This window comes from Tenrec ecaudatus, chromosome 1 (genome assembly GCF_050624435.1).
Source record: "Tenrec ecaudatus isolate mTenEca1 chromosome 1, mTenEca1.hap1, whole genome shotgun sequence".
Lineage (NCBI taxonomy): Eukaryota > Metazoa > Chordata > Mammalia > Afrosoricida > Tenrecidae > Tenrec > Tenrec ecaudatus.
In genome coordinates this window covers 35,013,508-35,040,976 of record NC_134530.1, presented here as the reverse complement: position 1 = coordinate 35,040,976, position 27,469 = coordinate 35,013,508, and the positions used below count along the sequence as shown (strand labels likewise).

The following is a 27,469-nucleotide window of genomic DNA, read 5'->3' as shown; positions in this document are numbered from 1 at the left end:
GGAGACGTTAGGGGACTTACCCTGGCCCTCACCCAAAATCCAGGGCACCACGAACTTGGTGTTTTTCCTGGCAGTTAAATGTTTCTGTGGAAAGAGGAATCTACCCAGGAGCTAAGATGTTTTCATCTTTCTATTTCTTCAGATGACAAAGAATTGTGTCTGATTTCAGCTCCTTAGCAACTCTCCCCTGTCAGGAAGGCCTGGGCTGGGCTCTCTTTGGGGGAGACACATCCCATCCCACAAGATTCCATGCACAAAGCCAAACTCTCACTTGATATTATTGTTCCATGTAAGTACAGAAAACGCCAGTGTACCTGGCAAGAAACCATAAATTTTCATAATGATCACTAGTATCCACCACAGACATAGTTACCAGGTATCTGTCTATACTGAACACAGGATGAGGTCCTAAGGTACTGTGCTGAACACGTTAGACATAATTTATACCTCTTCATGGAACTTTAAATTTATGTGTTGGGGACAGAGGGAACAGGTACATCAGCACGGCCCCCCTGCTGAAAGGACACACACATCAGTCTCAGAAGAAGTCAGGCTGGGAGGCACGGATGGTGTGTTGTCCCCAGAGGAGGACGCCGTGTTTGGGAAAGCAAACAAAGAGGAAGGGTCACCGCGGTGGCTGCGGGATGATGGTGAGGATGGCGCGGGCCCGGGCAGTGCTGCATTCTGTTGTGCGCAAGGTCACCACGGGGCAGACTCGATGCCCTAACAGCAATGATAACAACAAGAACATCACGACCACGGCCTTCACCGTCGCCGTCACCCCAGCATCGTCACCCCCACCAATTCACTGGAACGTGGAAAGGAAGTGGTATTCACTTTCTCTTAAGTCACATGGCTCCCTAGCTCCCTCTGCCAAATGCCGTGGCTAGACTTTATTTATTATTGTTTTCTTAGGGGCTCATACAACTCTTATCACAATCCATACCTACATCAATTGTGTCAAGCACATCTGTACATTCATTGCCCTCATCATTCTCAAAACATTTGCTCTCCACCTAAGCCCCTGACATCAGGTCCTCATTTCCCGCCCTCCCCACTCCCTTATGAACCCTTCATAATTTATAAAATATTATTTTGTTATATCTTGCCTGTCTGACGTCTCCCTTCACCCACTTTTCTGTTGTCCGTTCCCCAGGGAGGAGGTCACATGTAGATCCTTGTAATTGGTTCTCCCTTTCCAATCCACCCTCCCTCCACCCTCCCAGTATCGCCACTCTCACCACTGGTCCTGAAGGGATCATCTGTCCTGGGTTCCCTGTGTTTCCAGTTCCTATCTGTACCAGTGTACATCCTCTGGTCTAGTCAGACTTGCAAGGTAGAATTGGGATCATGATAGTGGGGAGGGTTGAGGAGAGGAAGCATTTAGGAACTAGAGGAAAGTTCTGTTTCATTGTTGCTACATTGCACCCTGACTGGCTCGCCTCCTTCCTGAGACCCTTCTGTAAGGGGATGTCCAGTGGCCTATAAATGGGCTTTGGGTCTCCACTACACAACACCACCCCCACCCCCCCTTCACAATGATATGATTTCTTTGTTCTGATGATGTCTGATACCTGATCCCTTTGACACCTTGTGATCACACAGGCTGGTGTGTTTCTTCCATGTGGGCTATGTTGCTTCTGAGCTACATGGCCACTTGTTTACCTTCAAGCCTTTAGGACCCCAGATACTGTATCTTTTGATAGCCGGGCACCATCAGCTTTCTTCACCACATTTGCTTATTCACCTGCTTTGTCTTTAGTGGTTGTGTCGGGAAGGTGAGCATCATAGAATGGCAATTTATTATTTTAAATTTTTTTAACTTTTTATTTATTTATTTTTAAACATTTTATTAGGGGCTCATACAACTCTTTTTTTTAATAAATTGTTTTATTTGGGACTTTTATAACTCTTATAACCATCTATACATCAATTGTATGAAACACATTTGTACATATGTTGCCATCATCATTTTCAAAACATTTTCTTTCTACTTGAGCCCTTGGTATCAGCTCCTCTTTTTCCCCTCCCTCCCCCACCTTCCCACCCTTGTGCAAATGCACTTTTTTCTTTTTCTTTTTTTTTTAAATTTTAACAATTTATTAGGGGCTCATACAATTCTTATCACAGTTCATACATATACATACATCAATTGTATAAAGCACATCTGTACAGTCTTTGCCCTAATCATTTTTTCTCCTCTTTTCGGCTCATACAACTCTTATCACAATCCATACATACATCAATTGTGTAAAGCACATCTGTACATTCTTTGCCCTCATCATTTTCAAAGCATTTGCTCTCCAATTAAGCCCTTTGCATCAGGTTCTCTTTTTTCCCTCTCCCTCCCCGCTTCCCCCTCCCTCATGAGCCCTTGATAATTTATAAATTATTATTTTGTCATATATTGTCCTGTCTGACGTCTCCCTTCACTCACATTTCTGTTGTCCGTCCCCCCAGGGAGGAGGTCACATGTAGATCCTTGTAATCAGTTCCCTCTTTCCAACTCACTCTCCCTCTGCCCTCCCAGTATCGCCACTCACACCCCTGGTCCTGAAGGTATCATCCACCCTGGATTCCCTGTGCCTCCAGCTTCTATATGCACCAGTGTACTTGCAAGGTAGAATTTGTATCATGATAGTTGGCGGTGAGGAAGCATTTAGGAACTGGAGGAAAGCTGTATTCTTCATCGGTGCTACATTGCACCCTGACTGACTCATCTCCTCCCCTAAACCCCTCTGCAAGGGGATCTTCAGTGGCCGACAAATGGGCCTTGGGTCTCCACTGTGCACTTCCCCCTTCATTCACTATGGTAAGATTTTTTTTTCCTGATGATGCCTTATACCTGATCCCTTCAACACCTCGTCATTGCACAGGCTGGTGTGCTTCTTCCATGTGGGCTTTGTTGCTTCTGAGCTAGATGGCCACTTGTTTACCTTCAAGCCTTTTAAGACCCCAGACGCTATCTCTTTTGATAGCCGGGCAACATCAGCTTTCTTCACCACATTTGCTTATGCACCCGTTTGTCCTCAGCGATCATATCATGGAGGTGTGCACCCAATGATATGGTTTTTTGTTCTTTGATGCCTGATAACTGCCCCCTTCGGAACCATGTAATCACATAGGCTGGTGGGTTCTTCCATGTGGGCTTTGTTGCTTCTGAGCTACATGGCCGCTTGTTTATCTTCAAGCCTCTGAGACCCCAGACGCTATCTCTTTTGATAGCCGGGCACCATCAGCTTTCTTCACCACATTTACTTGTTTACCCACTTTGTCTTCAGCGGTTGTGTCAGGAAGGTGAGCATCATAGAATGCCAATTTAATAGAAGAAAGTATTCTTGCATTGAGGGAGTACTTGAGTGGAGGCCCAACGTCCATCTGCTACCTTAATACTAAACCTATAAATATATGCACATAGATCTATTTCTCCATCCTCATATAAAAATATATTTACATATGTACATACCTTTATTTAGACCTCTATAAATGCCCTTTACCTCCTAGCTCTTTCCTCTGTTTCCTTTGACTTTCCTCTTGTCCCACCATTATGCTCAGCCTTCATTTGGGTTTCAGTAATTCCTCTTGGTTACATTACCCTTGATCACGCCCTACCAGGTCTCCTATACCCTCCTCACCACCCATTTGAATCACTTGTTGTTCCCTTGTCCCTGGGTTTGTTAACACCACTAACTTTACCCCCACCTCCCCCTCTCCCATGTCCCCCCAGAACTGTCAGTCCCATTGTTTTTCCTCCAGATTGTTCACCCAGCCTGTCTTATTTAGACAGACCTGCGGAGATAATAACATGCACAAAAACATGACAGGGCAAAACCAAGCAACAATATCCAACAAAACAACAGCAACAACAAACCAATGACAAAAAAAACCAAAACAAAACACAACAAGAAGGAAAGCCGTGGCTAATTGTTGTGATCACTAGGACCTCATCAGGCTAAGTAGCCCCTGAGCCAGCAGCATCCGCATCCCCAAAGTTGGATCTCAAGCCCCATTTCTCACTTGCAGCTCAGTACCTGCCTTTCAACAAGCCCCACTGCCCTTGGAGAAGCCCCACCCTGAGGTCCTTCTCCGATGTTCTGTCAACTGGGGCTTCTGTAAGGGTCAAGGGTCACTCTCGGCTATGCCCAGTACACCCACCAGGCCCTCCCCTAACCACGCCCCTGGAGCAGGCCTGGCCGAGAAGTCTGGCTGCTCTTCTCAGGGTATCTTCCTGTCTCCAGGTGAGGTCGAGTGCTTCTCAGACTACATGACCCTGTGGATGCCACAGAGCCACGCGGAGGGTTTGAGGCAGTGGCTGGGCAGAGAGCTGCAGTTGCCAGGTAAGTCGTGGGTAGGCAGGGCCTTGGTCTAGAAAGAGAGTCCTCAAGTGCATACCTCACACCGTTTGTGTTGCCTTTCCTCTGCCTGGAAGGCTCACCCCCTGGTTCAAACTCTGCTCCAACATCACCTCCCCCAAAAGGCCTTCCTGGTTTTCTGTCTCAAGGACCCCCTCCCATCCCTGGCCTATTTCCTTCTCAACACCAAACACTTCTTCAAGGTTCTTCAAGGATTGTTTGCTCATATGTTGGTCATCGACACACCCAATAGAAGGAAGCTCCCTGCAGGCAAGGCTCACGTGTTCCTTGTTGGATTTCCAGAATGGAGGCCACTGTCTTGTGTCCAGTAGGCACTCAGCAAATATTTGTTGACTCATCTAGTAAGCCTGGAGCCTGAGCAGATGTCCAGTCCTGCTGCTTCGGGGTCTCAAAAGCTAAAGCACCTGAGACAGGTAATGGACAGGAGGAATGAAAGGTGGGATTATTTAAACACACACACACACACACACACAACCCCACTTTTTTCTTGTACATTAGGTGAAGGCTTACTGAACAGATCATCATTTTACACGAAACAAGTCATATACTTTTTGGTTTAACAGATCCATTGCGATTCCCCCAGCATCCCATGACCGGTCCCAGGTCCTCTCTTTGTTCCTGTCTCCAGCCCTCCTTCCTGCCTAACCCTCTGAACATTGATCTTAGGTAGTGGATCCCTCTAACATAGGGGTGAGTCCACCCTAAGGGTCAAGACCATAGTTTCAGGGTTCCCACCAGTCTCTTATAACTGTGACTTGGTTTCACATTTTTCTCCCACTCTATTCAGGACCTTCTAACACAGTGGTTCTCAACCTGTGGGTCACGACCCCTTTGGAAGTTGAACGACCTTTTCACAGGGGTCACCTGATTCATAATAGTAGCGAAATTATAGTGATGAAGTAGCAACGAAAATAATGTTATGGTTGGGGGGGATCACCTCCACATGAGGAACTGTACAAAAGGGTCGCGGCCTGAGGAAGGCTGAGAACCACTGGTCGAATGTGACCGTTTTCAGAGCAGTTGGTGGTGGCAGCCGGGCACCATCGGGTTCTGCTGGTCTCCGGCTTGTGGGGACTGATGTTTGTGTGGTCCGTGCGTCTGCTGGACTCCTTGTCTCCATGGATCTTTCAATTTTCATCACGCCTCTTTCCTCAGCAGGGGATAGACCAATCATTTCACCCTCGATGGCTTCTCACAAGCTTCAGGACTCACCGCAGTAGGGTGGAGCACACTGTCTCTGTGAACTGTGCTATGCCGGTGGACCATGGGGTTCCCTGAGATTATCCTGACTCCCTAAAAACTCGTCTTCCTCAAGATGTTTGGTCATGTCTAAGAAATGTTCATAACTCTGTCCCCTGTATGTTCTACCACCTTTGTGGACATACTTGCAGTGACATTAATCCACGTCCACAAATGTCCTCTGTCAAACCTGTATGCATTTGTGGCAGACTCCCCCTCCCCCTCCCACACCTGTTCAGCCTGCGTGTCTATCCAGACATCTTCTCGTAGACCACCGCTCTTGCAGGATTGTGTCTATAACAGTATTTCCCTCTGTTGCCTTTAAATCTTGCGAATCCCCACTGTCTTAATATGGGACAATTTTTACACATCTGAGATGAGAAGCCAATTTGGGGTTGGTTTTAATCTAGTCAAAACCAGTTACTGCCAAGCTGCTTCCGCATCATGACACCCCTGTGTGAGTAGGGCTGTGAGCCATAGCACTTCCAATGGGTAGTTTTTCCTGATTGCCAGGCCTTTCTTCTGAATCACCCCCATCTGGACCTGAGCCTTAAGCCTTCTGATTCGCAGCTGAGCACGTTAACCATTCACACCACCCAGGACTCCTGTGGGTGGGAGTGGTGAGGAACAGCACACCGAACTAACAAAAACAAGGGAAGAGGGACACAGATATCTTCCAGCCATGAACTTTCCACCAGAACAATTGGCTAGAGAGCACTGAAAGGTGATTTCCCGGAACCTTCTGGAAGGAACAAGGGTTGTTGTGGCTAGGTGCTATTCAGTCAGTTCTGACTCACAGCACCCCTTTGTACGACAGAACTAAGCAGCTTTTGATCCCGCACCTGGTGGTGCTGTCGGGTAAACTTGGACTGCCCACGTCAAGGCTGGTGGTTCAAACCCACCAGCTGCTCTTCGGGAGAAAGACGAGGCTATATGCAGCTGTATGGATTCACGGCCTCCGAAGCCCTGTATAGGGTTGCATTGAGTCAGAATTGACTCGATGGCAGCGGGTCGATAGGCTGGACTGGTGGGGCCCTTTGAGCCCATTAATGCAGTCATGGTACCAATCCATCTCATAGAGCAGTGGTTCTCAACCTGTGGGTCATGACCCCTTTGGGGGTTACTCAATTCAGTAGCAAAATGACAGGGATGAAGTAGCAACAAAAATTATTTTATGGTTGGGAGTCACCACAACACAAGGGGTCGCAGCATGAGGAAGGTTGAGAACCACTGTGCTAGAGGATGCGCCTCTTCTTCATGACCCTCTGTCCTTCTCCAGGGACAGTCCCTCCTGATGACATGCCCAAAGTATGTGAGACAAGAGTAGAAAGATGTCCAAATTACCCACTTCTCCCCTGTTCCCATTCTCCATTGTGGGGGGCTACAGAACAGGCCATCTGAATTCTTTCCCTCTTTTTCCCTCCCAGACCAGTTCCCTCTCTAGAAGCACTGTCTGAGAGAGGGCTGGCCATGGAGGGAGGGCCAGCAGCCCTGCGGCTGGCTGGCCAGCCCATGTTGCCCTGGGAGCTGCGTTTGTGTGTGAAAAGGCCACTTTTCGAGAAGAAATGCCTCGGCTACATTAAGCTGTCGCCTGTTCTTTGGAGAGCCATTATTAATGGAAAACAATAGATTAATAGTTTTAAAATGCTTGTTCAATAAGTAATTTTTATGGCTCTGGATAGAGCCCATTAAACATTTCTGTGTTATTATAGAGAAGTTTTAAGCGTAAAATCATAAAGTCAATAATCAGAGAATTAGTCACAGCGGCCAGCCACAGGCCATTAGTTTTAGGCCCTGTCAGAGACACCTGTGGCTTCCGCGGGCGCAGTTCTCATGTCAGGCGGCAGCGCCGGCAGGGCCAGGTGGGGACAGAGGGAGGAGGGTGCCTGCTGCCTCCCGTAAACTTGAGGGGACAGCAAGCAGGTGCGAGCCGCGGGGTGCCAGGCAAATATTTACAGAGCGCAAACGTGAATGCCAAGTGATGCAGGTCAATTTGCACATCCAGACGGGACGGCTTATTTCCCTGGCGAGAGCCTGCCTCTGCCAGGGGTTGGGACTGGAGCTAAAGATCCAGGGGCAGGTGGCCTGCTCCCCGCAAACCCCCCCAGAAAGGTTTCCAGGGTCGTGTCTCCCAGCAAACCCACGAGGAAGCGCCGGCATTGGGAAAGGGAACCGCCAGCCTTGAAAAACAGATCAAGAGGAAGGCAGCATGAGCCCAGCAGTCCAAGTTAAGGACGCAAATGAGCAAAATTCCCAAGGCCTTTTAAAAAAACCCCAAACTCCCCGTGAGCCCCCAGCCGGAAGGAGCGCTCTTGAGATTGACTCTCAACAGCTATTGATTAAAGAGGCCGTGACCAGGAGGCTTCGGAAGGTCTGTGGAAACAGGAATGCAAAGATACAGGATTTTCCCACAGACGTTTTGAAGCCCCCTCATACGCCAGGCACCGAACTAGGCAACGAAAAAGGCAGATCAGTGCTCCCGACCCTGTGGAGCTGACACTGGGTGAGAGCCGATTCATTGCAATATAGGACAGGGTAGAACTGCCCAGGTGGGTTTCCTTCTAAGACTGTAACTCTTTATGGGTAAGTTAGTCTCATCCCCCTCCCCCATGCCCAGCAGGAGTTGGCTAGTGGTTCCGAACCGCCGACCTTGTGCTTGACAGTCCAAAGTGTAACCCATTATGCCATCAGGCTTCTCAGTAAACTAGTCGGTGGATTCAAAGGAACAACCTGCTGCCATCAAGCTGACTCCAGTTCCTGACACCCTCCCGTGGGCCAGAGTAGAACTGTGCTGCCCAGGACTGTCGAAGGCTGGTGTTTCAGGAGGAGAGAGCCGGCGGCCTTCCGAGGTATCTCTGAGTGCTCGACCTTCATCCTTCTGCTTCAGAAGCATGCCGACTGTCTGAGCCACTCAGGAGGCGGGAAAGCCCAAACCAAACGCACGGCCGCTGAACCGATGCTGACTCTTAGTGACCCTGTAGGACAGGGGAGAACTGGTCCTGTGGGCTTCCAAGATAGTATCTAAATCTCTTTTTTGTTCAAGATGGTATCTCTTTATGGGAGTAGAAAGCCCCATCTTTCTGGGAGGCAGTAAACATTAAAAAACCAAGTACGCTGCCATCAGGTCAGTGCTGACTCATAGCGACCCTACAGGACAGCATAGAGCTGCCCCTGTCAGCTTCCGAGACTAGAAGTCTTCACGGGTGTAAGAAAGTCCTGGCTTTCTTTCCTGGAGCCACTGGTGGTTTTGAACTGCTGACCTTGGGGATCGCAGGAAGTGGGGCCTCAAAGGACAAGAAGAGAGTCGGATTGGGGCAGGAGGAGTCTCACTGAGGATGACACTCAGGAAGCAGAGGAGGGAGCGAGAAAGGAGCATCCAGGTCAAGGGTGCTGCCCATGTGAAGGCCGGGAGGCAGGAGCGAGCCTGCCTGCAGAGACGCAGCCAGGAACTCCAGTGGGGCTGGAGCTTGAAGGGCGGACGGGCGGGGAAGGGCAGTGAGAGGGGAGGCCGGTGAGGAGGGGACAACTTGAGCGAGACCTTCAAGGGTTTTGACTTTTACATGTTTTGAGCCAGGGGGGAGAGGCCCTGACCTGACTTTGTTTCTCACTGGGCCCTGCCGCCCACCCTGTGGAGAGGAGATGGGAGCTATGCAGGACACTGGGAGACGACAGACATGGAAGGAACTCGGGCAGAGTGGGTGGGAGAAAGGGCCAAATACTAGACCTGTTCTGAAGGTAGGACCAATAGCTTGCCAGGTCTTCTAGTAGGACGAGTATAGATTTTTACCACTAGCGCACCCATGCAAATAAAGTGCACATGCATACAACGTGCACAGGAAACTAATGCTCCCAGCGGGCTGCGTGGTTCAAAACCTCCATACGACGCTCGTGTTACCTGAGTAAAAATCTGGTATCGCCAACCTGCAGCAGGTAAGGGCAAAGTAGCCCTTTGGTTTCTCGCTACGTGCCTGAGGTCTCTGACTTGGCTTGAGGCAGCAGCCCAAGCAGTCTGCCCCTTTGCCGTTCCAGGGCCCTGGAGGAGCGCCCCCCACCTGGATCCTCTTCTTGCTCAGTGTGGCTACTTCCTGCATCCCACTCCTGATGGAGACTTCGTCTTCCGAGCTCTGTACTCGGCCTGCTTTGTGCAGAAGGAGGTGAGCGCAGGGCACGCCTTCTTATCAAGCGACTCAGGGCTGTCTTGGGGATGCTTCCCTTCTGGGAGGCAAAGAGAGCTTAGCCTGGGCACCGATACCAAGTCAGGAGACACGGCAGGCACCGCTGTTCCTCTGTAGAAACCTGTCCCATGCCTGGCACCGAGCTGAGGGAGACCAGGAGACCCACTCTGTGCCCTCACGGAGCTTCCGGGCAAGGGCACCAAGAGCTGTGTTCTTCCAGCTCACATGCTGCCTCCTGCAGGCAGTCTTCCTGATAGCACACCAGCCCTCCTCTGCGGTGCACCTGCTGCCGGCACCTGCTGGCTCCTGCCTCCTGACTGATGATGCCCCTGCCCCCAACGAGGTCAGGGCCTGGCACGCAGCAGGGACTCAGGAAGGGCGCAGTGAAGCGAGCGAATGGCACCGTGGAGTTGCTCAGGCTGCGCTGCACAAACCCCTCATGCGCCCACGGGAGCTTCACCCACATACCACCTGGCAGTGGACAGCTGTTTGTACCTTTGGGCATCAGGGCTGCGTCTCCTTGGAAGGCATTCTTATTCCCATTTTACAGAGGAGGCACGTGACAGAGGCAAAGGCACGGGCCATGTGGCCATTCCTGGGCCGGAGTCCCCATCAGGTTGAGCTGCATAACTTGGTGAACCTTGCCAAGCTGTGCTGTGTATTTTGCACAGGTGTTTCTTCTATTCTATTTCTTAAAGGAGTCCCTTCCTCCAGATTGCCTGTGCTCCAGGCCCCACACAACCTCACCCCAGGGAAGGCCCAGCCGAGGGGAGGGGCTGGGGAGCTGAGGAGGCAGCCTAGGCCAATCAGAGGAAAACAAGGGGAGCTGACACTTTCGGGCGGGGGTGAGGAGGGGGGCAGCACAGAGACACCCCCATCAACCAAACCCACCCAGTCCCTCTCAAGTAGACTCTGCTCCAGGCAATCCCAGGTGTCAGAATAGAGCTGAGCTCCACCCAGTTTCCAATGGCTGCTTCTTCTAAAGTAGATTCCTAGGCCTTTCTTCCGCGGCACTTGGGTGAAATTGAACCCTAACCTTTCCAGTGGCAGCTGAGCAATTACCTGCTTGCACACCCCAGAATCAAACAGCGCTATGGATCTAGCTTTCTTTTCCCTTCTCACCTCCGTTTCCCCCTCGCTCCATTTCTTCTTTCCCTGCTCATTCGAGCGCAGAGCACCTCCTGAGTGGGGTTTTGGCCAGGAGGGGGTGGGGGAAGTGAAAGGCAGGATGCTACCCCTGGTGGCTGTGTGGATTAAAGGTCGGACTGCTAACTCTGAGGTGGGCAGTTTAAACCCACCAGTCACTCCATGGGAGAAAGAGGAGGCTGTCTGCTCCTGTCAACAATGACAACCCAGAAGAAGCAGCTGTCCTGTGTCCCCTGGGGTCACTAGGAGCAGGAATCCACGCGATGGCAGAGGATGCTGCCCCTCCACTTTATCTTCCTCTCTGCCATCACACACCCTTCACACAACCCCCATTTCAGGCCCCCACCGTGAGTGAGGTTGGCTCCACGTCCCTTGTGGGACTTGCTGTTTTGGCATCTTTGAAGCCCCCAGCATGGTCTGAAATCGAGTCTCAAAGAAGCCCAACCCGGTCTTCATCAAACTCAGTCCCAGGAGTGGTTGCGTGCACCTGCCTTTGGTTTAGTCCCCTCCTCTGAGCCTCAATGGCCTCATCTGTAAAATGGGAATAAGAAGACCTACCCACAAGGTCATCACGAGGGCTGAAGGAGCCCATGTTTATCAACCGTCAAGTGATGGTTAGGCGAATTTCTTGTTCTGATCAGGCATGTGAGCTTCCTGACATCTATGAATGGCCCCAATCCTGAGGGGGCATCCCTAGTGGGGGGCTGAACTGCTGCCGAAGCCCAGCATCGGGCCCTGGCTTCTGGCGGCCTTGCTGGCCTTGGGCTCTCTTCCAGGCGGCCTGCCCAGTGTCTAGGCAGTAACTGTTCATCACTTTTGCTGTGATTAATCACTGACCTATAATTTCAGCCCATTAACTGTATTTCCCTCTTTCATTTGCACACATGCATTTCGCCCTATTTCTAGAAAGCAAATTATAGGTTGGAAATCAGAGTCTTTCAGAAAGGGGTGAGCAGGCCGGAGCGGAGTGATGGCTATATCATGGAGTGTCCAGTGAGAACGCCAAGGCTGGACCAAGTGCATGTCCGCTGCGGACCCGAGTTCGTCCAGGTAAAGGGTTCAGAGGTCGGCAGAGGACATTCCAGGCTGGGCTTGCTATCCCTGATCCAGGAGGTAGCCCCGGCCAGGAGGGTCGACAGGTGGCATTGTTTAAGCAGGCCTTCTCGGCCCTTGTGGGGTACCCAGGTGCCTCCGTCCGCCCTCAAGACCAGGCGTGTAGGGGAGGAAGGGCCAGGGCCAGGAGAGGGGTGTCTGAGCTAGAAGTGAGAAGGGTGGTTAGATGGGGAGGAAAGAACTCTGATTTTGTTTTCAACCTTTTGGGGTTGGAATCCGTAGAGAGATGAAGTTCCCATTCAACAATTCGTGCCGCTTTCCCCTGACATAGGCCGCACTCACATCACGGTAACCGCACTGGGTTTCCCTCTCTCCAGCCTCCTGCTGCCTTCTGAGCTTGCTTTTTGGGCAAATGCTGGCCCTTCGGGTCGCATGTGGTTGACTGTGGGCAACTGTGCTTGATGCCCCATTGCAGCTCCTGCAGAAAGGCAAAACTTTGCGGTAACAGGCCAGGGAGCTCTTTGTGTTTACATGTCACCGGGTGCCGGGCACTATGGGACTCGGCTCACTGACTCTTCCTAAGCCTCATCCGTCCCCGCTGGCCGTTCTAAGCCACTGCTGTTGTCGGTGGTGACCACTGGGTTGCTTCTGCCCTCTGGCAACCCCATGGGTTAGAGAGGCAGAGCTGTGCCATGGGGTTTCTTGGCTGGAATCTTAATGGAAGCAGATCTCTAGAACTTTCTTCCCAGGCAGTACTGGGTGGGCTACTTGTCCTCCGAGCCCAGAGAGTTTAGGGAGCTTGCCGGAGGTGTCCCAGCTGATGGTGACAGAGGCGACCCTGCAGAGGGCAGGGCTGTGGGAGCAACCGTGCCTTCCCAACCTCTGCCACCCCCAACACCATGGGCACCATCACTCCCTTCCAACCTCACCTGGCTCGATTTTCTAATTTTGCAAAGAAACGAGGAACCCATAATTACATGTGAAGTTCCCCAATTAAAAAAAAGTCGACTTAATTCTTGTAAAACAGCTCCTGGCTCAAACAAATCCTGACTGGCTGACCTTGACTTGAGTGACAGACACCAGTTTGCCAACTTTGTGGGAGACTATGGGGAAGGTGGGACTGGGGAAGGCAAAAGGAGCGGGGCGGGGAAGGGAGGGAAACCGGAAGGGAAGGAGGAGCTTAAATAAAAAGGCTATGACGGCCAATCACGCAACAAGCATTTAGTCAGCGCCTGCTCTACGCCTGGCCAGGAGCCCTGGTGGCATAGTGGTTACAACTTAGGCAGCTAACTCCAAGGTCAGCAGTTCAAAACAACCAGCTGCTTTTGGGGAGAATGATGGGGCTTTCCACTCTTGTAAAGACTTACAGGCTTGGAAACCCCTAGGGGCAGTTCTACTCTGTCCTAGAGGGTCGCCGTTGAGTCAGTGTTGGCCAGATGGCCTATAGCCAGCCACGAGAAAAGGACATTGCCGGGTGAGGTGGAGGGCCAGAGGAAGAGGTCAACTCTCCCAAAGATGGACGGATGTGACGTCTGAACAACAGGCTTAGGCGGATGAACAGATGCGCGTGGGCACCAGGACCAGGCAATGTTTCATTCTGTAGTCAGAGCCAGCTCAAGGTATCCGACAAGCGCAGGGCTGGTTCACTGCTGGAGTCCTTGCCTGCCCCTATCTCACCCCACGCCCCCGCACGGGGTTCGATTCACAGCCACCATCCATTTGATAAAAACAACCAGGGACTTCCACACCACCTAGGAAGAAAGGCCTGGCAATCTCCTCCGGCCCATGGAAACCATCAGCGACCCAACTCAGTGGGCAGTTTCTTTAGGTTGTGCCCGTGGCTGTCAGAAGTCAGGGGCAGCTCCGCCGAAGCTCAGAGCACCAACCTGTCAGGCACCATGGTCCGCACCAAGAGGACACATTTGAATATGACAGAGTCTCTTGCTCCTGCGGGACCACTTATCTTCCCATTGTCATCTGGTCTGAATTCCAAACGTGTGTGCTAAGGTGGGGAAGGAGCCATCTGCTTCCTGAAGCTCATTTCTCTCCATTCTTAGGGGGCCCGTGCTTTCTCAGTGGCACACCCTGGTGTTGGTTCCCCAAGGTCTCACCCCAGTCCCACCAGGACCTGCCTTGGCAGGGCTGGTCATTGCCCCGCTCCGCACTGGGCCTGTAATTCTGGGAGCTGCCACCAGGGGGACAATGTTCCCCGAGTCCGGCGACTCCGGACCCGCTCTGTTCCCAGGCGCCCCAACTCCCGAATCCCCGTCACCCTTCAACCAGCGGCCTCTGAGCTCGGGGCGGACCCGCTTCCCACGGCGAAGATGTGGCTCGGGACAGAAGCCGCGTCTCGCTGCCCCGTTCCCGCCACCCCTCCCACCCCCCAAACCTCATCGAATTGACTGATTCATTCCTGGTGACTGGCGCAGCCGCCGCTTCCGTGGCTGCACCTTGAACTTGCATTAAGTTTTAATTAAAGTCATTTCCCCGGCCTTGCCCTTGGCTAAATGCAGCTGTGGGCACAGGGCACATAGATATTTAATACTCTGCCTCTCCCCGCTGATGGCGCAGGGTGCCCAAGGGTGTACCCGAGTCGTGCCCCGCACGCAGCCATCCGCAAGCTCGCTTAAGTGTGCCCACAGGCCCCGAGCGGGGAGGCCGGCAATAACTATTCATTGCCCTGGGTTAAGTGTGCCCAGGGGCACCCGCAAACTCAATGCGGTGATTAGCGATTGCTCCCAGCGCAGGAGCCGGAGGTCCTGCAGAATGTCCGCGGGCCCTAAATATAGCCTTGTGCTTGGGCACAGCATGAAAGAGCTCCGGGTGTGGGGGGTGGGAGGGTGGGAGTGGCGTGCTGCTGGCCGGCCTGCAGCCCCTGCACTCTTTTGGTACAGCCGCTTCCCCAGCCTCGGGGCTCCCCAACTTCCCTCCCGGTTGCAGTGTGGGAAGCAGGAACAGAGGGATAAGAATTTGGGGTTGGAAAGGGGATAACGTGCTGAATCATATCCACCCTGTCCCCAAACTGCAGGCAGCATGTACCTCCATCCTGTCCCAAGTGAGTGGAGTCAGCCAGTTGTGTGGACTTACAGGTCCTGGCCCAGGGCTCCCTGCACTGGGAAGGTGGGTGGGGGGTGGGCGGTTGATCTTCGGTGAGGAGGCAGCAGGGGCCTGGAAGAGCTGGGGTCAGAGAGGAAGGTGCCATTTGGAGAGTCCAACAGGAGTCCCTCTCAGCCGGTGTGGGACGGGGGCGTGTCTAGGATCTATTCCTCTCTGGCCTCAGTTTCCCCTTTCCTACCCCGAGACTGGCGATTTCTAAGGGGCTCTCTGTGGGTCTGTGACTCTCCTTGTGCCTCAGGCTGCCTGCCCAGAGGGGAGTCTGGGGGATCAGAATGGAGAGGAGGGATCCACTTGCTGGAAGCCTCCTCTGCGAAGGGCCCCAGGATGTCACCGACAGTGGCCACCGCAGCTGGCCCCATGTGCCCTGGACTGCCCTGGTTTGCTGGCTGCTGACTGAGGGCTTGGAGGTTGGAATCCACCCCTGACCGGGACCATGGAAGAAAGGCCTGGGGATGGGCTTCCAGCCATTCAAAACCCGCGGCTCCTCTCTGCACACACATGGGTTGCCAGGGGAGTTTTCTTAGCAGTGAGACCCCCATATTCAGGGACACCTCTCAGCCTCAGACATGCTGGGTCTATTGATCATCCTGTGATCTCCTCTTGACACCCCCCCGCCCCCTCCCACACACACACTGTGCATGCTCGGCCAGGAGCAGAAAGGAACAAGGTGAGGAAGACATGGGTGGGCTAGGAAGAAAAGCAAGATGCACGAGGGACCCGGGGAAGCCACCTTAGTGGCAAGTGGGCCCTGGGGGGCATCCCCACCACAGGCTGCGCCAGCTGTACCCGGGACCCCAGCTGCCCCCTTGGCCAGGCCCCGGGTGGCAGCTGAGGCGGTGACATTTCCCTGGGACTGTTGACACTTGAGTCCCAGAACATAAATGATTTTCTTGTCTTAATGAGCAAACAGCCCGGCTGGCACCTCTTCCCCGCCAGCCTCCTGCTGGGGTAATTGCCAACTCTCCAGCTTCGGCAGAAGGGTTGACTCACGCACCTTTGCTGCTGTTTGCCAGGGAGACTGCCTCCTGTTTGTTCTGCAGGTCTCTCGGTCGCTGCCCCCGGGAAGCTCCAGTGGACAGGTAGGTGGGGCAGGCGAACTCTCCTTTTTGCAGGCTCAGGGCCGCTCCGAGGTGGAGGGTCTGCACTCCTGCCCCCTGTGGAGAGTGTTGGTGGACGAGGCCAACTCTTCCAGGCTGGTGGCTTGGCAGTCATCGTGTGACACTGCCAGCACCTTCCCGGAAGTGCTCTGGGGCCCACTGAGAGGGACTCCGAGAGGAGAGGGCAGTATTGTCCACACTGGCTCTCTGCGCTGCATCTCTTGAGGCCGGGAGCTCACTCATAGGCAGGGCGGCTCCTTCCATACTGAACAGCTGTTCCTGGAATTCTAGACAGCTGGCCCTAAGTGGGTTACCATTGCCATGCTAACCTCAAGGTTGGCGGTTCTAAACCGCCTGTCATTCCACAAGAGAAAGGTGAGGTGTTTTTTTTTTCACTCCTGTAAAGAGTTGTTACAGTCTCAGAAACCCACCAGGGCAGCTCTGCTCGGTCCTATAGGGTGACTGGGAGCTGGCATGGACTCGTTGGCAGTGAGTGAGTGAGTGAGCTGACCCTCAAGGACTCCCAGAAGGAGCCCACCCCTTCTCTGCTTCACTTTTCTGTGGGTACTTGGAGCTAGTGGGCCTCTCCCTTCCTCAGGTCTCCCCCCAACTCCCTCCAGACAGTTCTCCATGCCCTTCTCCCTGATCCAGGCACCTACCTGTATTTGAGGCTCTGATGGCCACTGACCGACAGTTCTTGTTAGGGGCTGATAGGTCAACTACAAGGAACAGACCACTGCCCAGCCCTGAGTCACCCTCATGACGGCCCCTTGACCCGAAGCCAGGACTGCAGTGGGGTCTGACCTGGGTCTGGGCCTGGGTAAACTGCAGGGCCTTGCTGTGGGGGCCACTGTTGGTTCATTCTTTCTGCCACATTGCACACCTGCCACACATATGTGCCAAGAACCTCCTGCAAGCGGTCTGCTCCCCCAAAGGACAAGGAATGGAGGCAATCAGTTTGGCTGTCCCCCTTGGTCCTGTCCATCTCCCGATGGCCCTTTCACTCTGCCCAGTGTCCTCTCAAGGGTCTCTGCTCCTAGCCCCCACATTGATGCACCCCCCTGGGGGTTCTGCTTCTCCAGCACTCGTGGCTGCTGTCCCTTCGAGGGGAGCTGGTGGCATCCCTGGAGGATGCCAGCCTGATAGGACTGGATGTGGACACCAATACCACCACCATCACCGTCCAGAGCCCGAGGCCAGAGCTCCTTCAGAGACGGGAGGTCAGTGTTGGGCAACTGGCCCTGCTGGTGGGGTAGGTGGCAGGTAAGGCGGGGGAGGTGCTCCAAGTCCTAGCTCCCTCCTCCATCTCTCCCTCCCCCCCACCGCCTGACACTGGGAGAAGCAGGAGCGCAGCCCCAAGAGCCCCTTGATGCCCCTCCGCCACCAACTCAAATGTCCACCTGTGAAGCTGGACAGATTTAGGCAGGCAGCTTAGAAAATTGGGCCCCATTAGTGTAAAGTGCTCCGCTCGGCAGATGGGGGGGGGGGGGGCTCCTGCAATCATGTATTCTGCGCGTTCTGATCAGGGTGGCAGGAGCGTAATTACCATCTCCTTAAATAGCCCAAAGTTGCCGTGTAAGAGAAGACGGCTCACATGACATTTGCTCTGAGGCTCTTCCTGCTAAAAATATCCCAGCAAAATAATATTTCCTGGTTGCAGTGAGCAACAGTCCCTGGCCTGGGCTTTGAAACACCCCCCTGGGGTGGGGGGCAGTCCTGGGGCTGGTCCGAAGGTGGGAAGAGGGTGGGCACTGCAAAGGGGGTTTTGCACAGGAAGCAGCAGGGTTAGAGGTCACAGGGGACGCTGTGCCCCCGGCAGGTCCTGAACACCTCCACGGAGCTGCTGCCGCTCTGGCTGGTCGGTGGCCACTCGGCCTATTCTTTAGAAGCCACCTGCCCACCGGGTAAGACCCAGGAGCGCCCCTAGGGCTGCCTTTGCCATCTCCATCACTCGCTCGTCTGCTTCTCCTCCTCCCCGTGGGCACCTCATTCTCCTGGGTTCCATCCTGCCTCTCCTTCTCATGACCCCGGCACCTCTGAAATGCCTGCGACAAGGAAGGGATGCTCTTGCTGGAGAGGCTGGTGGTGCGGCCCAGAAAGTCGAAGCATCCACTCAACCTGGGGTCTCCAAGCTCCTAGCACAGCCCAAGATGGGATCCAGGGAGTCTGCGGACCTTGGGGATGCTCTGCAATAGCAGGGGGTGGTGGTGATGGTCTGCCGCTTCAGCAGGGCCCTGGGCTCAGCCATCTGAGCACTGCTTCGTCCAGTTCGGGATAACGTCATTATGGTGTGCCTTATGTAATGTACAAAGGCCCCGGGACCTGGAAGACCACTTCCTACCTCCAGGGAATTTTGATTCTAAAGAACTCTGTATGCAAAATTCGGTGGAGACAAGGCTGTATCCTGTGTGGGCAGCTCCGAGATGACTAAGACTTCACATTTGTAGAGAATTTGATTATGAAATGAGTTTCGCAGGCATGGCCCTGGTGAGTTTAGGGCTTTGGGAACGGCCTGGCCAGGCCCCCAGACATCCCTCTGCCTATCCGTGATGTCCGAAGTCCCTGTATTTGGAGACGGATGCTCTCATTTAGCAACTGCCGAGCTGGCTCAAAACGCCCCTTGAGAGAGCTGACACAACGAAATTCTTGCTAAAGTGTAAACAACTGATCAGCGCTGTATTTCTTAAAAGCCACTTGAGTAATGGAGGGGGCACGTGGCTAGGTCACTGAGGCTGAGGATGGTCTTAGCTGAGCCCTTTCAGCAGCTTCCGGGGCAGCATCAGCGTCCTTAGCGGCCTTTGCACACGGGAGGGTCACCTGGTAGGAGGGCTTTCCCCGCTTCTCTGTCTGTGCAGTCAACTTCCGGTGGTGCATGCAGTGAGGCCAAAACACCCCAGGCGGGGGCCCAGCTAAGGCCCCGTACAAATACTTGGGAAGTGTGTAATTTTGGTGCCACGTGTCCTTGCACGTTCCAGTGTCATCCCAGGCCGAGCGAGAGGTCTTCGTTCACATCCCCAAGCAGAGACTGGGTCTGGTCCAGAGGGGACCTGACATCAAGGACAGCCTGAACCTACGGTCCCTCCGAGTCCTCCAATCCAGCACCTTCAGAGTCACAGAGAGCCCAGACTTGGTTGTAGTCAGCATCCCAGCGGCTGGGCTGCTCCAGGTCCAGGTCAGTGTCCTGTCCCTTCCTGGGGCCCCTTCTCCTCTGGGCCACTGACCACACAGGGCATCAGAAACAGAGAGAGGAGCAGCCCTGTGGGACCAGCTGAACACAGACCTGGTCTTATATGCCTTGGAGGCTGGGCACCCTTGTCAAGGCGGCATGTTTGCTGGGCACGGAATGCACCCTGTCACCCATAACTAATTCCTCCTGGCCCCACAGCCATGCCAGGATGACCAAGGAGCCCCGGGAACCCAGGCTTTCTCTAGGGTCGACCTGAGCCTGGCATTTGTGGAGGCAGCCACCCCAGCTCTCTGGACAGCGGAGAACTTCTTCCAGTGCGTGGGTAAGGGAAGTGTCAAGGGGGAGGGGTGCCTGCTTTGAAGGGGTACCTGTGTGCCTCTCCACCTTCCTTGGTCCTGTGGTTCTTTGCTCCCGTGATAAGGCTCCCCACACCCAACCAAGGGAACAATGCATCAGACCCACTGGGTAGAACTGGGCTGACACGGGAGCACAAGTGGGGACCTGCTCTGGAGTTAGACTGCTGGGCAGGGCACATCCTGCTAGTTGAAGGCCCTCAGCAATTCCCTGATTGTTTTCATCTGCTCAATGGGCTTCGAAGCGTGTCTGGCACCAGATGAGGGAGTTCTGCTGGGGTCCACCTGGCGATCCCGGTGTGGTCTCAGCTCTCCAGGTCACTGACTGGCCAGATGGATCTCCTTGGCGAAGATTATTACCTGATGCAATCGAGTCTCCGCTGGGGAGTGCCATCTTCTAAGCCTGTGTGTGTCCTCGGCGCGAAGATGCTGGGTCTTGACAGGGGCTCTGGGGCTGCGGAGTCCTCCGTGCAAGCACGGCTACCAGACAGGCTGTTATTCACACACGCGAAACCACCAGGAGCAAAGCCCACTGAAATACAGTGCAAGGAAATACACATAATTCACAAATGCTGTGGATCACTTTCATCTTACCCTTCCTAGCTGTCCTCAATGGAAGACAGACGCGACGGAGATCGAACTCAGATGTTAATAGAGCAAGAATGCCCGTTACCAGGATGTGATGTTTCGGTTTTAAAGATTAAAAGGGGCGGGGGGACTGCCCACATCTAGTCCCAAATTCAGAATTAGAAACAAAGGGGAAGGCAGGGGCCCAGGGGAGGGTGGTGAGTTCAAACACCCCGCTAAAAAAGGCTAATGTTTTCTTGAGCGTTTCTTACACATTTTGGCTGTCTTGTTGTTGTTGTTTCAAAGTTCCTGCCCCATGACATTGCTTTTGGAAAAGGGAGGTGCGGGGAGGAGGGGCGCCTCCGCTGCAACCTTTTCCAAACAAAACTCTGGAAATGCAGCGAGAGGCTCCTGGGGCCCGGGACAGAGGCCATGGGAAGTGGTCCTTCCGCTCAAGCATCCAGTCTGGAAGGAGAGATAAGAGACTGCGGAGGACTGAGGTGGAAGGCAGGCAGCCTTGGGGGAGATGCCCAGGAGCCCAGGAGCTTTTGTTCTGGGCTTTGAAGAGACCGTAGGTGCTGGGTAGAGAGATAGTACATAAAACACAAAAATAGACCAGCTAGTGCCATAAAAAATATTTTAAGAAGTTTGGTTTTTTTTTTGATGGCCTCTGGAGAGATTTAGATCAGGAAAGAAGGTTCTCTCCCTCGTTTTATTAATTTAATATCAGCACCACAATGAATCTCTCCCCATCCCAGGCTCCCAGTGCATCTTCCCCACCTCTAGAACTTTCCGGTCTTATTATAGTTCCCGATGCAAAGACTTGTTTCTTTCTCTTGTGTGGGAACTGCTTGCTGTGGGGGGCTGGGTCTTAGTCTGCCCTTCATCCTTCCCAGGCTGTCCCCTTCCTTACGTGCTTGTTCGACCCAAGAGTCACTAGGAGTCTTTCTCAAAAAATGTTTCAGGTAAAGAGCATTCTCTGGGTAAACATGCACAGTAATATGCTGGGATTGCCTGGGGGAACTGTGGAAGTAGATTCCCCCCCACCACCAATATGTTCCTTTTACTACCTGCCGCCTCCCCCACCCTCCACCGGGGAGAGGGGGGGTTGCAGAAAAATTCTACCTTTGAAAGCTCATGCGTGTTCTGAACAGAGGAGGAAGTGGCATGTTCAGTCAGGAGCAGAGGCACGGAGGGGCTGGCTTCTCAAAAGCTGGGAGGTTGCCAATCACTCAGAGGCGCCTCGGTAGGAAGTCCTGGTGATCTGCTTCTGAGAAATTCACCCTCAGAACCTGGGGGAGGGCAGTTCGACTCTGACACATGGGTGCGGGGCGGGGGTGGGGGTGGGGGTGGGGTTGGGGTTGGGGGGGCGGGAGTTGCGCCATGAGTCAGACTGAGCCTCGCCGCAGCTGGTGCTGGGGGAGCTGCGAACCAACCCAGTGTCCCCCAGGCCATTCTGGCTCTCAGTGGCCCCAGAGGGCAGAGTAGAACTGCCCTGCCATGTTTCCAAAGCAGCGGATCTCCATGGAAGCAGACTGGCACAATGTTTGTCTGGGTAGCGGGGGTTTGGGGGGTGGATTCAAAACACCGACCTTTGGCTGACCTTGGAGTGCTTTAACTTCAGTGCCACCAGGCTCCTTTTAGAAGCTTGCAGACGCTGGAAGGCGAGCAACAATGTCTTTCCAAACCTCTGCCTCCCCCGCACCCCCCATCCTCCCCCTATGTGTCAGACTAGACCTACATTCCAGGGGGTGGCAGGGCTTTAGGATGTAGACCTCCTGGTCTGTCTCCCAAGGTGCCTCTGGGTGGACTCGAACCAGCAGACCACAGGCTAGCATGAAGCATTTGGACGGCCCAGCCCTTTGTCCTTATGTCAGTGTGCTGGTTCTGATTCACAGTGACCCCACAGGACAGAGTAGAGCTGCTCCGTTGAGTTTCTGGGGCTGCACCTCTTTATGGCAGCAGACAGAGCCTCATCTTGCTCCTGCAGAGCAGTGGGTGGGTTTGAACTAGTGTCCTTGCAGTTAGCAAGCAGCCGGATGGGTAACACATGGAACCACCAGGGCCCCTTTAGCTAGAGCCCATGCCGGCATTTCAGGGCAGCAGGCCGTGCAGCCAAGCCCGACTCTTCATCAGCTAGAAACCAGGCTTGCTATATAGAAAGGCTCCTCATTTATGAAACCAATGCCAAGCCTGGTTAAAATGCCACCCAGCTCAAACCAAACATGTCAAAGGGCTGCACCGGACCCCTGGGCAAGACCTGCAAGCTCAAAGCCAGGGTTCCCAATTAAAGGTGGGTGGTTTGTCCCCTGGGGGATGCAGAGCACTGCCAAGGGGCCATGTGTGACTGGTAGGATGGAACTGGCACCTCTCCCAGACACAGCAAAGAAAGACCGGACTCAGAATGCCAGTGGCGCCCTGGCTGGGCCTCACTTGAAGCGGTGTCCGTTGGTAAGCACTGCCAGGTGTGTGTGGTCCCCAGGGCTGGGCCACAGTATTCGACTTCCAAGTAAAGAGTGGCCCCAAGCTGAAGCCAACTGGCCGGTAGTGTTGGCTCAGGGCAGGGAGACTGACTTGCTATTCTTTGCACCCAGCCCTGAGATTTCTGTGACTATAAAAGAAATGTTGCATCTGGGGTCTGAAAGGCTTGAAGGTGAACAACTGACCATCTAGCTCAGAAACATCAAAGCCCACATGGAAGAAGCACACCAGCCTGTGGGATCACGAGCTGTCGAAGGGATCAGGTATCAGGCATCAAAGAACAAAAAAATTTACCATAGTGAATGAGGCGGGGAGTGCAGAGTGGAGGCCCAAAGCCCATTTGCAGGCCACTGGACATCCCCTTACAGAAGGGGGTCGGGGAGGAGACGAGCCAGTCAGGGTACGATGTAGCAACAATGAAAAACATAACTTTCCTCTAGTTCCTAAATGTTTCCTCCTCTCCCCCCTCCACTATCATGATCCAAATTCTCCCTTGCAAGTCTGGCTAGACCAGAGGATGTACGCTGGTAGATAGGAACTGGAAACACAGGGAACCCAGGGCGATGATCCCTTCAGGACCAGTGGTGTGAGTGGCGATATTGGGAGCGTAGAGGGAGGGTGGGTTGGAAAGGGGGAACCAATTACAAGAATCTACATGTGACTTCCTCCCTGGGGATCGGACAACAGAAAAGTGGGCGAAGGGAGACGTCGGACAGTGTAAGATATGACAAAATAATAATTTATAAATTGTCATGGGTTCATGAGGAAGCGGGGAGCAGGGAGGGAGGGGAAAATGAGGAGCTGATGCCAGGGGCTTAAGTGGAAAGCAAATGTCTTGAGAACGATGAGGGCGATGAATGTACAAATGTGCTTTACACAATTGATGTATGTGTGGATTGTGGTAAGAGTTGTATGAGCCCTTAATAAAATGATTAGTAAAAAGAGTGAGAAAAAAAAGTTCATGAAAAAGAAAAAAACATGGGTGCTCAGCAAAGGACTCCAGGTCCGAAGGTGTGTGAAATCCAGTCCATGAAGACATTTCCTTGAACTTGATGCTTGAACTTGTCCTCTGAAGCCTGTGTGTTCCCTCTGTGCAAAGGGGACACGCGTGGTTCCTCCAGGAGTGAGTGGAGGATGCTGCTTCCTCCGGAGGAAGGCTGAGCCCGGCTTCCTTTCTGGCAGGTTCGGGGACGGAGCTGCCTGACTCAGCTGCTGCACCGAGGACCGCCCCCTCCCCCCAGCCCCCAGGACCAGAGATTCTTCCAGTAGGTATGCCATCTGCTGTCTCTTCCCCACTCCAACCTGCAGGGTCAGCTGTCCTGGGACCTCGGGGAGAGCTTTCTCAGGCCTTGTATATATTGGATGGGCTGATGCAGCTCCATCTCTGTATCCTTGACTACAGTTTCTTCCAAAGGGACCAGCTCCCATGAGGTACTACTGGGCCCAGTCCCTTCTCCTTCAACTCTTTCTTCTAGTGGGTGCCCACCCTGACCCCCCAGCCAAGATACCTCCTCTTCAAATTAAGACTGTTCCTCAGAACAGGAGATCCCAAGAGTCCTGCCCGCTTGCTCCTGTAGCACCTTGAGAGTGGGTGGAAAGAGGAGGCACAGGGAGGACCAGTGGCACACAAACGGGCAGGGGTGGGAGGGACAGGCATCCCCCTAGGGGCCAGAGGTGGGACCCCTGAGGCCAGGCTGGAGAACCAGCTCCCAAGAGCCTTTCTCAGGGCGGGGTTCTTCAGGGCCTGCAAAGACCATCTGCTTTTGTTTCCCACGCCTTTTTTCCTCTCCTGTCTCGACGAGGAAGGCGCCTGGACCACATCGGCAGACAGCCAGGACTGTGGGAACAAGGAGGACACCCACTGCCTCCAACTTCCCCAGGGCAGTGCAGCCTCGGCCGGGCCATCAGCTCTCCTGGGGGAAGTGGGGCTCCCTGAACATTCTCTGCCTTCAGCCCTGCCCTCCTTGGAATCCACAGGAGCCATCCAGGCTAGCTCTGGTCCCCCAGGCCCAGTCTCCCAAGCCCCCATGGCCTTGGCCATGCATTTGTCCTCAGAAGTCACCCCTCCTGGACCGCCGCTCTGGACGTTGGAGCATTTGGTAGTAACTTCAGTCTCAAGACGACCTGTCACTGCAACAGAAGGTCTTTCAACTGTCACGCCTGAGCAGGTCTCTGCCCAGTCACCAAGAAGTCCTCATGTGCTGGGAGGTCAGTCCACGGGGGACGTGGCTGCAGGGAAGTCCATGCCAAGGGAGCCTGACCAGGTCAATGAGGAATTCCAGGCATTGATGAGGCCCTCGATGACCAGCCCTGCTGAGGAGGCTTTGGGTCCCCATCATTCTCCAAGGGCGCGCCAGGAAACATCCTCCAGAGGGGAGGTCACAGGGTCCCCTCAGGACAGAGCTGGACAGCACCAGGACCTGTGGTGGTCGCCAGAACCCATCAGGTCATAGAGGTGCTGGGTCTCACCACCCTGCTGGGCAAGGGAGCCTGATTCAATATCAAAACAGTGAGTGCCAGGCCCTGTTGCCTGTTGGGGGCATCAGGTCAGGAACCCCCTGGAAGGCTCCGTGGTGGAGCCAGTGGAAGGCCCGCCCTCTTCTCCCTGCGTGGGTGTCAGCCAGGGCAGCTGTCCCCACAGCTTGGCTGCAGAGCCTCTGCCTTCCATGTCGCAGCTGGGCCTCCTTCACAGGGACCAGCGATGCTGTCGACTTGCCCTTGCTGGGGGGCTGGCGGGAACCAGGGGAAAGCCACACACACAGAGCCTGCCCTTTATTTCTGCAGCCGCCAAGCCCTGGGGCCTGGACATCTTTCCTGAGCTAGCCATGGGGTCTTGCCTGGGCAGGGGCTATAGGATCCACTTTGGAAGCCAGCCCCAAAAGTCTAGTGCTCCGACCTGCCACCCCCACTCCCCGCCCCATGCCCAAGAGCACGGGCGGAGATGGGCGCCAGGCCCACAGGCAAGCCTCCAGGGCTCAAGTTCCTGCCCTCACCAGCTGTGCGATGTTTGGCACCCACTCATCTCCCTGTGCCTCAGTTTCCCAATCAGTCAAATGGGGGTAACAATACTTCCTCCCTAACTGGATTTCTGAGGTCCCAAAGTGGGCGGAGAAGGCCCGGTCTGTGCATGGCCAGAACCTGGCCAACCCCAGGCAGAAGGGGCTACGGCTCTCTCAGGGGGCGGAGTGGGGGGGCAGCCCCACAGCAGCAGGCTCTCTGGGAGGTGATGGTGAGGGGACCCATCTCAGGGCGACTCCAGGCCCATGGGGAAGAGGGAGGGTGGGGACGGCAGAGTTCCGTGTACATCACTAACCGCGCCCTTCCTCTGCCTCCCGCAGGACAAGCTGGCACTGGTGATCCCCGGTGACCCCAGGACTCCCCAGCGCTCCGCCCCCCCCCCCCCCGCAGCGGCCCCGCAGCGCGACCTGCCAGCTCCTCCGCGTGGCCAGGGTGCGGTGGCCTGACCAGGGCGAGGTCCTTGGGGGCCGCCCTGGGAGCGCACCCCCGCAGGCCTCCCCAGCGCGGGCAGTGGGGTTTGAAACCGGGCCAAGGCAGGCTGCCGGCAACGCCCCGGAACGCGGGAAATAAATAAATAATCAGGGTTGTCTTGGCTGATAAACGGTCTCTCCCGAAGCGGCTTCTCGTCCCCCCCCATCCCCCGGCGCCCCTCCTTTCTCCGGGCAGATCCATCCCCGGCAAAAGCCTAATAGCCCCAGTCCAAGCTTTCTTTTCACCGCGGGATTCAGCTGCTCCTGCCATTACGAGGTTTTCAACTTCTCTCTGAAATCAAATTACTGACTCCATTTAATTTTTTAAAAGCCAGGATGATTTCCCTTCTTGAATTGAAGCCGGGACTCCAAGGCCAGCCCTGCCCCCGCCCCTGCGGGCAGCGCGGGGCCCATGGTGGCAGTCCCCCCAGCAGGGCAAGCCTGACGCCAGCAGGGCAAGCTGGCAGCAGCAGGCCCAGCCCAGAAGGGCTCAGTAGCCCCCAGGCCTGGGGCGGAGCCTGGGGTTTTCGGGTATCATGTGAGGGGCTGTTACATCCAGTGGTTAGCGCCCAATACAGCTATTTTGGGTGCCTTGTCTGGGGGTGGGGGTCCCCAGACCCCTTTCCACAGTGCAGGCTTGGTACCCTATTGTTCAACACGTGTATGGGGTGTCTCTTACATGCCAAGCACAGAGAACGGCCCTCTGCCAGCAGCCAGAATGTTGGTGTACATGTGCTTGCAGGTGTGTGTGTGTGTGTGTTACATGGAGATCGATGACGACAAACGCCAGTACGCACAGATGATTCTAGAAACTGCAGAGTGCACTGGAGAGAACCAAACCAGCCACTTGAATGTGTACGTGTGTGGGGTGGCTGGTGGGGCGGATGGCTTCTAGGGGGCAGCCTTCCAAGGAGGGAACGCTGATTCAGAATGAGGAAGGCCTGGGTGGAAGGGCATCCGGGCAGAAGGCAGAGCAAGAGCAAGTGCCAAGGCCCTGAGACAGGCAGGCTGCAATCGGAGTTGAGGCTGGAGCAGGTGGAGGCGAAGATAGTAGCTTGCAGGCCACCAGCGGGGCCTCGGGCAGAGAAGCAGCCTGGGACAGGGGCCCTGACAGGCAGCCTGGGAGTGGACTTTCAAGAAGGTAGCAAGAGGGCAGGGGTCCCTGAAGAGAGTGGGCAGTCTGCAGGGTCCAC

The 27,469-nt window shown here is 54.4% G+C and overlaps 1 protein-coding gene across 1 annotated transcript; it reads left to right on the top strand.

Moving 5' to 3' along the window:
• Positions 1 to 656: 656 nt before the first annotated feature.
• CIROZ (ciliated left-right organizer protein containing ZP-N domains) lies at positions 657 to 26,252 on the top strand. Its single transcript, XM_075559991.1, has 12 exons — positions 657 to 829; positions 4,147 to 4,337; positions 9,642 to 9,766; positions 10,029 to 10,130; positions 16,117 to 16,182; positions 17,283 to 17,420; positions 18,020 to 18,104; positions 19,176 to 19,372; positions 19,586 to 19,709; positions 23,971 to 24,097; positions 25,717 to 25,786; positions 26,127 to 26,252. The coding sequence occupies exons 1-12, from the start codon at positions 657 to 659 to the stop codon at positions 26,250 to 26,252; spliced, it is 1,524 nt and encodes a 507-aa protein (XP_075416106.1).
• Positions 26,253 to 27,469: the final 1,217 nt, after the last annotated feature.